We start from the raw sequence: 12,342 nt of genomic DNA on the forward strand, positions 1-12,342 counted from the left end.
GTCATGAATAAATAAATAAAATCTTAAAAAAAAAACACCACTCATGGAGAGTGATGGGAAAAAGGTATGAAGGAAAACAATCTCAATTTTAATCTCCACAATGGTAACTTCAGATTCCATATCTGAAAGATGAAAAAATAAAAGAATATTTCACCCAATTTTGGTAGATAAAAAGAATATATATATATATATGTATATATATATGTGTATATATATATACAACATACATACACATATAACATATAAAAATGCATTTTGTAAAATGGGAAGACTACAAAAATTAACATATTTCACAGAAAATAACAATGGAGAGATTTGAGATTATTTTAAATATTGGTTAAGATTTTAATGCATACTACATTTAATAATAAAAGGATATTTCCTTTAAAGGCATGAGAAGAAAACCAGAATAGTGAAACTAAAATATTGATTAGCTTTTTTAGCTGTTTTAGCTGCATGCTTCTTAAAGTCTCAAGGGGATTTATCAACAGACATACCTTATCCTTGCCTCTAAGAGGCATATTAAAACTAGGAAATGATGTCATTTTTCTGCCTCTCTTATAAACTTTACATGGCCACAGTTCATTTGTCCATCTGATGAACCTTACCATATCATCTGATGGTGGATTCAACCAGACAAGTAGATGAAATTGGAGGAACAAAAGGGTAATTATTGTTCTTGAACAAGTGTTCTGCTTCTGACCATGTTATTAGTTCTTGACAGTATTTCTGCAATTATTTTGCCTATCATCTACTTTTTTTTTAGAATCACAAAATGAAGATATTTATTTTGTTCTTTTACATATGACACTGTTAAAACATTTCTACTACAGCGATACTGCTCTCCAGGAGCTTACAATCTAAAACGGTCAACATTAATTGTAGACTCAGTGATTAAGGCATTATATCAAATGCAGACTTTGTATCTTTAGATGTATCTTCAGAAAGAAGCAGCTGTAGAGAGCAGGATCAAAATTAAATGACATGAACATGTAACCCCTATCCCCTCCCCTTGCAGCTCCTTAAAAGAAACCCTTGTGGCTAGAGCCCAAGCCCAAAGCCTCACAGTCTGAAACAGAATTTCAGACAGCCATACCATAGAAGTAGTGAAGAAACTGAAACTTCTAATTCTCTGGTGGACACAGAGGGTTCTCTATTTGTTGGCAACAAGGGGCTGAGTGTTCCTCCAACAGGGACAACCCCTAGATTCTGTAATTCTGTGGATGGTACTAGTAGGCAGCCCTTTACTCAGCTTTACAGTAATTGCATCAAGACAGTTTCTCTTCTAGCAATGTTCTATGAAGGACTCAAGATAGTCCAAGAGAGCCTGTTCAAGTCACAAGTCAGCATCCACTATAATTCCATGCCCGTCCCAGCACCAAATGGAACCTTCCTCATGGAGACACACAAAACTGTTGGGCAACAGATGCTGATCTTTCCTCACCTCTTGGAGATGGTGCTGCATATCATCCAGGTGGTCATCAGCTACTTTCCTCACACTCATCTTTATGACCTACAATGGGTACCTCTGCATTGCCATAGCAGCTGGGGCTGGCACAGGATACTTCTTGTTCAGCTGGAAGAAAGCAGTGGTGGTGGTCATCTACTTTTATTGAGAAAAGAAATGTACTATTCCTTTTGAAATTATTTATATAATGCACACTTACTCTAACATATTTGAAAATGGAATCTCAATTGCCAATTACTGATGAAATAATATAATGAAAAAAAGAAATAATATAATGAATATTATTTCTATACAATTGGAATAATGTGTATTTGTAAGGCTGTGATTTTGCATAAGACAAGGGACTATATTTAACTTGAGGAAGATTATTTAGGGTAGTTAGAACACTGAAACAAATATCTTAATCATACTTATGTTTCTTTGTTTAAACTTACAATCTGTGACCTAAAATCCAAATTGTAAACTATTGAGAGAGGACAATACCCCAATATAAGGCAGAGTTAGAGAATGTTGGTCCCACTCCTGCTGAGGTAGAGCTCATCCTCAGGTTAGTTTGTTATATTAGCAATTACCATAAGAACTTGAATTTCTTTAATCTGTAAAAGGAAAAAATACATCATACTCTCTGTGATGCAGCATTCAACGTTTGCTTTAATGCTTCAAATACAGATTCAATATTATTCTGTCATCACTGTTAATGATTTTCCAAGTTAAACATGCACAAAGCTGTTTGCATTCATCTCATGCAATTGGATAGAGAAAGGCAAGAATAAACATGGAGGCTGTATGTCTCCCCATATGGTACTGACAGCATCCTCTTGTCTGTCAGGTGTCTTGGTCAGGCTATTCAGTGTGGTTTGATCATAGTCATCCTTATTCATCAAAATGCATCAGTGATTTGCGGAGCCCTCTCAAGCACCCTCATCTCCCTGCATCCTCTCAGCAAAGAACTTCAAGGTCATAATATTTTACTCACCATGCTGGTCCTTGCTTTGCTCTGATCACAAATATAGACTAGGTCAGTGGGTGCTTTTTTTCACTCCAATGGACTGTTCTTAAAAGATACACAGAGCTGAGCTTTCATCTGCCAATAACGGTAGGATTTAATAGAAAGATTATTAATTGTTGCATTGTGTTCTAGACTTATTAGATATTTTTAAGGCTTCAGAATCATTTGCAATGTTGCCCACAGTTTCAGGACCCCAGAACATGTGATTGTAATAAGTTAAGTATTATAATTAGGCTTGAATTAACACAAAAGTATAAAATGCATTTGAAACTTGAAAATTCTCCTTGAAATATTCTTGCATTGTAAGGACTTGTAAGATTTTCCCAGAAAGGGGATCTAATCCTCTTTTCCTATTTTCAAGGGCTCTTTAAATGTAACATTTACTATGTCAGAAATTTTAGAAAGTTACAAAGGTTTTAAATCTCCGTTTTTAAATTGTAGTTCAAATCACATTTATATACATTTGTTCCAGAGTAGGTAACTGTTACTTCTTTAAGTGTAACCAATTTAATTTAACTTTATTTATTTTCAGAGTCTAATGGAAACTCAGCCTCTCAGCAGCAAGATACAGGACTCAACAGTGAGTTTCAGTCAGGGACATCTCAGTGATGTGTAATTTTTCTTTATACATTTTAGTTTCCATGAAAAATTAATTTCTATGTGCATAAAGCAGATGATATTTGGGCAAATAATGAAAACCTTGTCTGCTGAATAGCAGTGACCATCTAATTCCAGGTTTCTCCTTCACTCTTCACACTTATTATTACAAGAGTAATTGCAACTTGGAGAGGTATGTACTGGATAGAAACAAGATGAGATTCTCCAGAGAGATCTGAACCAGAGTTAAAATAATAAATATTTATATTTATGTTTCTACTTATTTATGCATGCATCACATATTTATCAATATTTTATTTATTAATTATATATTTTATTTATTATATATGTTTATTCATGTAAAATTAGCATATATACACACATAAATCTGTATTTACAAGTGTTCAGACCTTCAGAGATTATCAAATTCAAATGCTTAAATATATAGATAGATACTGAAACTGGAAAACTGAGGTATCTCACATAGTAAGACAATAGTGATAGCCATCTCTTACATAGATTCTACAAAAAAATAATACTGTAAGTATTAACTCTTTAAACTAACACTATGTGTTTATTCTTCTCTAACTGGTAATGTTCAAAGCACTTTCATTATTTTATATTACTTAATCATAACCACACCTGTTGTCAAAATTATTATTTTATCTTGTTTCTATGTATAGTGGACAGTGGAATAGTGGGTAGAGGAAAATCTAGATCTATAACTGTGGTTAGCTGAGATTCTGAGATCCCTACCCCATGCCACTCAGGTTTCTAAAGGGTCAGTCATGTGTGAGAACTCTGACATATCCTGTGGAATGTATGGCTCACTCCACACAGTTTAGCCTCACTGGGTAGTCCTATTCTATGGGAATGGGAGGAATTTAAAAAAAAATGGTATAGACTTTCTGCAAATTGTGTTTGTTACTTTTTAAATCCCTCTTACATAAAATATACATTCTATAATTTTGTAGGATTCCATTTGGGTTCTAAAAGCAGAGAGAGAAATTAGATTTGTATGACAAAATCCCTAAACATGGAGTTTTATTTATCTTTTCTTTCAATAATTCACTTTTTGTGTTTAAGTTATCATCTTTGCAAATTCCCAATATATGTTGATAAATGCCAATATCATATCACCTGATCTGCAGCCTGAGTTACCAAATATATTTACTCAAAGTACTTAATTCTTCATTTCCTACTAAATTCTAAACATTAGGTAATTAATCATCCCCATGTCTACACTCCATGAAACTTCCTCTGATTAGCACAATGAGTTTGGGATAAACAAACACATACTCACATACACAGTCTCAGTAAATATATATTTATTTGTTTCAGATGGAAGAATCCCATGACTGACCATTAATCCCAAAGCTCTTCTCAGTGGTATAAGTGAAACCTTATGAAAAACATGAACTGGATGGCCAATTACACTGGAGAGTCTGATTTCATCCTGGTGGGAATCTTCAGTCAATCAAATCACCCAGCTCTCCTGTGTGTGGTCATTTTTGTAGTTTTCTTGATGGCTTTAACTGGGAATGCTGTCCTGATTCTTCTGATACATTTTGATGCTCACCTCCACACTCCTATGTACTTTTTCATCAGCCAGTTGTCTCTCATGGATGTAATGTACATTTCTATCACTGTGCCCAAGATGCTCATAGACCAGATCATGGGTATAAGTAATATATCAGCCCCTGAGTGTGGAATGCAAATGTTTCTCTATGTGACACTAGCGGGTTCAGAATGTTTTCTTCTAGCCACCATGGCCTATGATCGCTATATGGCCATCTGCCATCCTCTTCATTACCCTGTCCTCATGAACCACAGATTGTGTCTTCTACTGGCATCTGGCTGCTGGTTTCTGGGATCTGTGGATGGATTTATGCTCACGCCCATCACTATGACGTTCCCTTTCTGCAGATCCCGGGAGATCCATCATTTCTTCTGTGAAGTCCCTGCTGTAATGAAGCTCTCCTGCTCAGATACCTCCCTTTATGAGACAGTCATGTACCTGTGCTGTGTCCTCATGCTCCTCATCCCTGTGACAGTCATTTCAAGCTCCTATTATTTCATCCTCCTCACCATCCACAGGATGAATTTAGCAGAGGGTCAGAAGAAGGCCTTTGCCACTTGTTCTTCCCATATGACTGTGGTCATTCTCTTCTATGGGGCTGCTGTCTATACCTACATGCTCCCCACCTCCTATCACACCTCTGAGAAGGACATGATTGTATCTGTCTTTTATACCATCCTCACTCCTGGATTAAATCCTTTAATCTACAGTCTCAGGAATAAGAATGTCATGGGAGCACTGAAGAAAATGTTGAATGTGGGACCTGTTTTTCAAGAAACTATAAAATAGAAACTTTTTATATTAATTATTTCATTCTTTTTTTCCAAACATTATAACTCCAGAATCTTTTGCCAGTGATATTTCTTAAACTTTCATCTCATAATGCCTCATATAATTTGCATACCTCTTTTAGGAATTGCTTCTGTGTACTACAAAGCTCTTTGATTAGATACCATTTCCCCATTTAAAATGAATTTTACTATCATATTGTCCTGACATTACACTTACTGACATTGATTATTACATATTCTGTAGGAGAATATACATACTTATAGAAAATACATTATGAGAATATGGAGTGGTAAAGGTTATGAGGTGGTATTAAATTGTTCTTATTTTTTAAAGTTATCTTTGATAAGATATAAAGAGAGAAACAGAGAGATTTATGGAATTATGAATCAATTTGAGAGAGAAATAAAGATTGACAGAAATTATGAAGCAAATGAGCAAAATGTTAACAGTAGACAGAGAGTATATAGGTGTTCTTTGTACTTTCTTATTTCTACTACATTTATATAAATCTGACATTAACTTCAAATAAAGAGTCAAAATATCTTTCTCCCCCAACTTTTACAAATTTTGAATTATCTGTTTGGTGGTTGTGTAAGTAACAATATCCTAAAAAACACACACTTTGGCTTTCCATCTCTAAGGTGATCCAATTATTGAATCATATTTATTGGAGCCTATCTTGTTCTACATGATCCATTCCTAAAGACATATAGTGGAAGGTAATAGTCATCACCATGTGGTAAATTTAGAATCCAGAATTGCATAGGGGACTGTGGGGAAAATGGTAATGCAGAGCAGAATGAAGACTTAGGGAAGGTTCTTTGCATGAGGTAACATCTGAGTTGGGTTTAACTACATAATTTACTAAACAAATAGGGCACCAAATAGTCTATCCTTCATTTATTCAATAAATATTTTATGATATATTATAATAAAGATATTAGCTAAGGACTGTTAAAATATAAATAATATTTGGATGCTATTTTGAATAAATTTGAATAGTTGTAGTTGTATATTTCAATAAGTGGTAAAAAGTATGATATGCTTTGATGTTGATTTGGAAAGGCCACAGCTCATATGAACACATCAATTATACTGAGATATGTGAGTGCATTCAAGCCAAGAGGACTGAAAGAAGACCTTGGAGCTCATTTTTAAATGGTGACTAGATGTTACCCTCAGATAAGTACTGAAGTCTGAGTTGAAGGAATTTTCTCAGGGACAAGATGTCTTATACGAGGCACAACATGAGCAGAGGAGATGGTTGACCAAATGGGAACAGTACATATTCCAATGGAACCTCCTTGTTATCCTCACTTTAGATACTAATTTCTTGCCTTTCCTTAACGAGGCTAGGACTTCTAGTACTATGTTGAACAACAGTGGTGACAGTGAACATCTCTGTCCAATTCCTGACCTTATGGGAAAACCTCTCAGTTTTTCCTCATTGAGAATGATATTCACTGTGGGTTTTTCATGGATGGATTTTATGTTCCCTCTATCCCTACACTGTGGAGAGCTTTAATCAAAAAGGATGCTATATTTTATTAAATGCTTTTTCTGCATCAGTTGAGAGGATCATAGGGTGTCTGATCTTTCTTTTGCTAATGTGATGTATCACATAGATTCATTTGCAAATGTTGAACCATTTTTGCATCCCAGAAATAAATCTCATCTTGTTGTGGTGAACAATCCTTTTAATATGCTGTTGTATCCTATTGGCTAGTATCTTGGTGAGAATTTTGACACCTCTGTTCATCAGGGATATTGGCTTTTAATTCTCCTTTTTGGTGTGGTCTTTGTCTGTCTTGGGGATCAAAGTAATGGTGACCTCATAAAACAAATTTGGGAATTTTCCTTGTATTTCTAGTTGTCTTTTGAAATAACTTCAGAAATATAGGTATTAGGTCTTTAAATGTTTGGTAGAAATTTGCTGGGAAGCAATCTGGCCCTGAACTCTTGTTTGTTGGGAAATTTTTGATTACTGATTCAATTTATTCCGGATTATGGGTCTATTCAGGTTTTCTTTTTTTTTTTTTCTATTCAGGTTTTCTATTTCTTATTGTTAGTTTCCAGGAAGGCAACCATTTCTTCTAGAATGCCTAATTTGTTGCCATATAGTTCCTCATAATATGTTCTTTTTTTAATAATAAATTTTTTCTTGGTGTTCAATTTACCAACACACAGAATAACACCCAGTGCTCATCCCATCAAGTGCCCCCCTCATTGCCCATCACCCATTCGCCCCACCCTCGCCCTCCTCCCCTTCCACCACGCCTAGTTCGTTTCCCAGAGTTAGAAGTCTTCATGTTGTGTCTCCCTTTCTGATATTTCCTACCCATTTCTTCTCTCTTCCCTTCTATTCGCTTTCACTATTATTTATATTCCCCAAATGAATGAGACCATATAATGTTTGTACTTCTCTGATTGACTTATTTCACTCAGAATAATACCCTCCAGTTCCATCCAGGTTGAGGCAAATGGTGGGTATTTGTCATTTCTAATGGCTGAGTAATATTCCATTGTATACATAAACCACAACTTCTTTATCCATTCATCTTTCGATGGACACCGAGGCTGTTCCAAAGTTTGGCTATTGTGGACATTGCTGCTAGAAACATCGGGGTGCAGGTGTCCCGGCATTTCATTGCATCTGAATCATTGGGGTAAATCCCCAACAGTGCAATTCCTGGGTCGTAGGGCAGGTCTATTTTTAACTCTTCGAGGAACCTCCACACAGTTTTCCAGAGTGGCTGCACCAGTTCACATTCCCACCAACAGTGTAAGAGGGTTCCCTTTTCTCCACATCCTCTCCAACATTTGTTGTTTCCTGCCTTGTTAATTGTCGCCATTCTCACTGGTGTGAGGTGGTATCTCATTGTGGTTTTGATTTGTATTTCCCTGATGGCAAGTGATGCAGAGCATTTCCTCATGTGCTTGTTGGCCATGTCTAGGTCTTCCTCTGTGAGATTTCTGTTCATGTCTTTTGCCCATTTCATGATTGGATTGTTTGTTTCTTTGCTGTTGAGTTTAAGAAGTTCTTGATAGATCTTGGAAACTAGCCCTTTATCTGATACGTCATTTGCAAATATCTTCTCCCATTCTATAGGCTGTCTTTGAGTTTTGTTGACTGTATCCTTTGCTGTGCAAAAGCTTCTTTCTTCATGAAGTCCCAAAAGTTCATTTTTGCTTTTGTTTCTTTTGCCTTCCTGGATGTATCCTGCAAGCAGTTACTGTGGCCAAGTTCAAAAAGGGTGTTGCCTGTGCTCTCCTCTAGGATTTTGATGGAATCTCGTCTCACGTTTAGATCTTTCATCCATTTTGAGTTTATCTTTGTGTATGGTGAAAGAGAGTGGTCTAGTTTCATTCTTCTGCATGTGGATGTCCAATTTTCCCAGCACCATTTATTGACATTTATTTATTTATTTACTGTCCCTTTTCCAGTGGATAGTCTTTCCTCCTTTATCGAATATTAGTTGACCATGAAGTTGAGAGTCCACTTCTGGGATCTCCAGTCTGTTCCATTGATCTATGTGTCTGTTGTTGTGCCAGTACCACACTGTCTTGATAACCGCAGCTTTGGAGTACAATGTGACATCTGACATTGTGACGCTCCAAGCTATGGTTTTCTTTTATAAACTTCCCCTGGCTATTCGGAGTCTTCTATGATTCCACACAAATCTTAAATTACTTTGTTCCAACTCTCTCAGGAAGGTCGATGGCATTTTGATAGGGATTGCATTATATGTGTAAGTTGCCCTGGGTAGCATCGACATTTTCACAATATTAATTCTTCCATCCATGAACATGGAATATTTTTCCATCTCTTTGTGTCTTCCTCAATTTCTTTCAGAAGTGTTCTATAGTTCTTAGGGTATAGATCCTTTACCTCTTTGGTTTGGTTTATTCCTAGGTATCTTATCCTTTTGGGTGCAATTGTAAATGGGATTGAATCCTTAATTTCTCTTTCTTCAGTCTCATTGTTAGTGTATAGAAATGCCACTGACTTCTGGGCATTGATTTTGTATCCTGCCACGCTGCCAAATTGCTGTATGAGTTCTAGCAATCTTGGGGTGGAGGCTTTTGGGTTTTCTATGTAGAGTATCATGTCTACAGCGAAGTGGGAGAGTTTGACTTCTTTTTTGCCAATTTGAATGGCTTTAATGTATTTTGTTGTCTGATTGTTGAGACTAGGACTTCCAATACTATGTTGAATAGCAGTGGTGAGAGTGGACATCCCTTTCTTGTTCCTGATCTTAGGGGAAAGTCTCCCAGTGCTTCCCCATTGAGAATTATATTTGCTGTGGGCTTTTTGTAGATGGCTTTTAAGATGTTGAGGAATGTTCCCTCTATCCCTACACTCTCAAGAGTTTTGATCAGGAATGGATGCTGTATTTTGCCAAATGCTTTCTCTGCATCTAATGAGAGGATCATATGGTTCTTGGTTTTTTTCTTGTTGATATGGTGAATCACATTGATTGTTTTACGAGTGTTGAAACAGCCTTGCATCCCGGGAATAAATCCTACTAGGTCAAGGTTAATAATCTTCTTAATGTACTGCTGGATCCTATTAGCTAGTATCCTGTTGAGAATTTTTGCATCCATGTTCATCAGGGATACTGGTCTATAATTCTCCTTTTTGGTGGGGTCTTTGTCTGGATTTGGAATTAAGGTGATGCTGGCCTCATATAACAAATTTGGAATATTCCATCTCTTTCTATCTTTCCAAACAGCTTTAGTAGAATAGGTATGGTTTCCACTTTAAACGTTTGATAGAATTCTCCTGGGAAGCCATCCGGCCCTGGACTTTTGTGTCTTGGGAGGTTTTTGATGACTGCTTCAATTTCCTCCCTGGTTTTTGGCCTGTTCAGGTTTTCTATTTCTTCCTGTTCCAGTTTTGGTAGTTTGTGGCTTTCCAGAAATCCGTCCATTTCCTCTAGATTGCCTAATTTATTGGTGTATAGCTCTTCATAATATGTTTTTAAAATCGTTTGTATTGCCTTGTTGTTGGTCATGGTCTCTACTTTCTCATTCATGATTTTATTAATTTGAGTCTTCTCTCCTTTTTTTAAAAAGATTTACTCATTTATTTATGATAGACCCAGAGAGAGAGAGAGAGGCAGAGACACAGGAGGAGGGAAAAGCAGGCTCCAAACTGGGAGCCCGGCGCAGGACTCAATCCCGGGACTCCAGGATCGCACCCCGGGCCAAAGGCAAGCACCAAACCACTGAGCCACCCAGTGATCCCCTCTCTCTTCTTTTTAATAAGGCTGGCTAATGGTTTATCTATCTTATTAATTCTTTCAAAGAACCAACTCCTGGTTCTGTTGTTCTGTTCCACAGGTCTTCTGGTCTCGATTTCGTTGAGTTCTGCTCGAACTTTAATTAACTCTCTTCTTCTGCTGGGTGTAGGATCTATTTGCTGTTTTTTCTCTAGCTGCTTTACGTGTAAGGTTAGCCTTTGTATTTGAGTTCTTTCCAGTTTTGAATGGATGCTTGTATTGCGATGTATTTCCCCCTCAAGACTGCTTTTGCTGCATCCCAAAGATTTTGAATGGTTGTATCTTCATTGTCATTAGTTTTCACGAATCTTTTTAGTTCTTCCTTAATTTCCTGGTTGACCCTTTCATCTTTTAGCAGGATGGTCCTTAACCTCCACATGTTTGAGGTCCTTCCAAACTTCTTGTTGTGATTTAGTTCTAATTTCAAGGCATTATGGTCTGAGAATATGCAGGGGATGATCCGCATTTTTGGTATTGGTTCAGACCTGATTTGTGACCCAGTATGTGGTATATTCTGGAGAAAGTTCCATGTGCTCTTGAGAAGAATTTATTTTCCGTTACGTTTGGACATAAAGTTCTGTAGATATCTGTGAAATCCATCTGGTCCAGTGTTTCAATTAAAGCTCTTGTTTCTTTGGATATGTTGTGCTTAGAATACCTGTCGATTGTAGAAAGTGTTAGATTGAAGTCACCAAGTATAAGTGTATTATTATCTAAGTATGTCTTAACTATGGTTATTAATTGATTGATATATTTGGCAGCTCCCACATTGGGGGCATATATATTGAGGATTGTTAAGTCCTCTTGTTGGATAGATCCTTTAAATATGATATAGTGTCCCTCTTCATCTCTCACTACAGTCTTCGGGGTAAATTTTAGTTTATTTGATATAAGGATGTCTACTGCTTTCTTTTGAGGACCATTTGAATGGTAAATGATTGTCCAACCTTTTATTTTTAGGCTGTAGCTGTCCTTATGTCTAAAATGAGTCGTTTGTAGACAGCAAATACATGGGTCCTGCTTTTTATCCAGTCTGAAACTCTGCGCTTTTTGACGGGGTCTTTAAGCCCGTTCATGTTCAGAGTTACTATTGAAAGATATGAGTTTAGTGTCATCATGATATCTATTCAGTCCATTTTTGTGGATTGTTCCATTGGACTTCTTCTTTAAGGGGAATCTTAAGAGTCTCCCCTAAAATTTCTTGCAGAGCTGGTTTGGTGGTCACATATTCTTTCATTTCCTGCCTGTCCTGGAAGCTCTTTATGTCTCCTTCTAATCTGAATGAGAGCCTTGCTGGATAAAGTATTCTTGGCTGCATGTTTTTCTCATTTAGGACCCTGAATATATCCTGCCAGCCCTTTCTCGCCTGCCAGGTCTCTGTGGAGAGGTCTGGTGTTAATCTGATATTTCTCCCCGTATAAATTAGGGATCTCTTGTCTCCTGCTGCTTTAAGGATCTTCTCTTTATCTTTGGAATTTGCAAGCTTAACTATTAAATGTCGAGGTGTTGAACGGTTTTTATTGATTTTAGGGGGGGGAATCTCTCTATTTCCTGGATCTGAATGCCTGTTTCCCTTCCCAGATTAGAAAAGTTTTCAGCTATGATTTGTTCAAAT

At 36.7% G+C, this 12,342-nt stretch overlaps 1 protein-coding gene and 1 long non-coding RNA gene across 2 annotated transcripts in view; both read left to right on the forward strand.

Moving 5' to 3' along the window:
- Positions 1-3,063: 3,063 nt before the first annotated feature.
- LOC119876964 overlaps positions 3,064-12,342 on the forward strand; it is a 28,310-nt gene continuing 19,031 nt past the window's right edge. The window contains exon 1 of the long non-coding RNA XR_005369142.1: positions 3,064-3,267. This is a non-coding gene — a long non-coding RNA (uncharacterized LOC119876964). The remainder of the gene's footprint in view (positions 3,268-12,342) is intronic.
- OR2T4C (olfactory receptor family 2 subfamily T member 4C) lies at positions 4,480-5,442 on the forward strand. Its single transcript, NM_001388543.1, has one exon. The coding sequence runs from the start codon at positions 4,480-4,482 to the stop codon at positions 5,440-5,442; it is 963 nt and encodes a 320-aa protein (NP_001375472.1).

The sequence above is a fragment of the Canis lupus genome, chromosome 14, assembly GCF_011100685.1.
Source record: "Canis lupus familiaris isolate Mischka breed German Shepherd chromosome 14, alternate assembly UU_Cfam_GSD_1.0, whole genome shotgun sequence".
In the NCBI taxonomy this organism is placed as follows: Eukaryota; Metazoa; Chordata; class Mammalia; order Carnivora; family Canidae; genus Canis; species Canis lupus.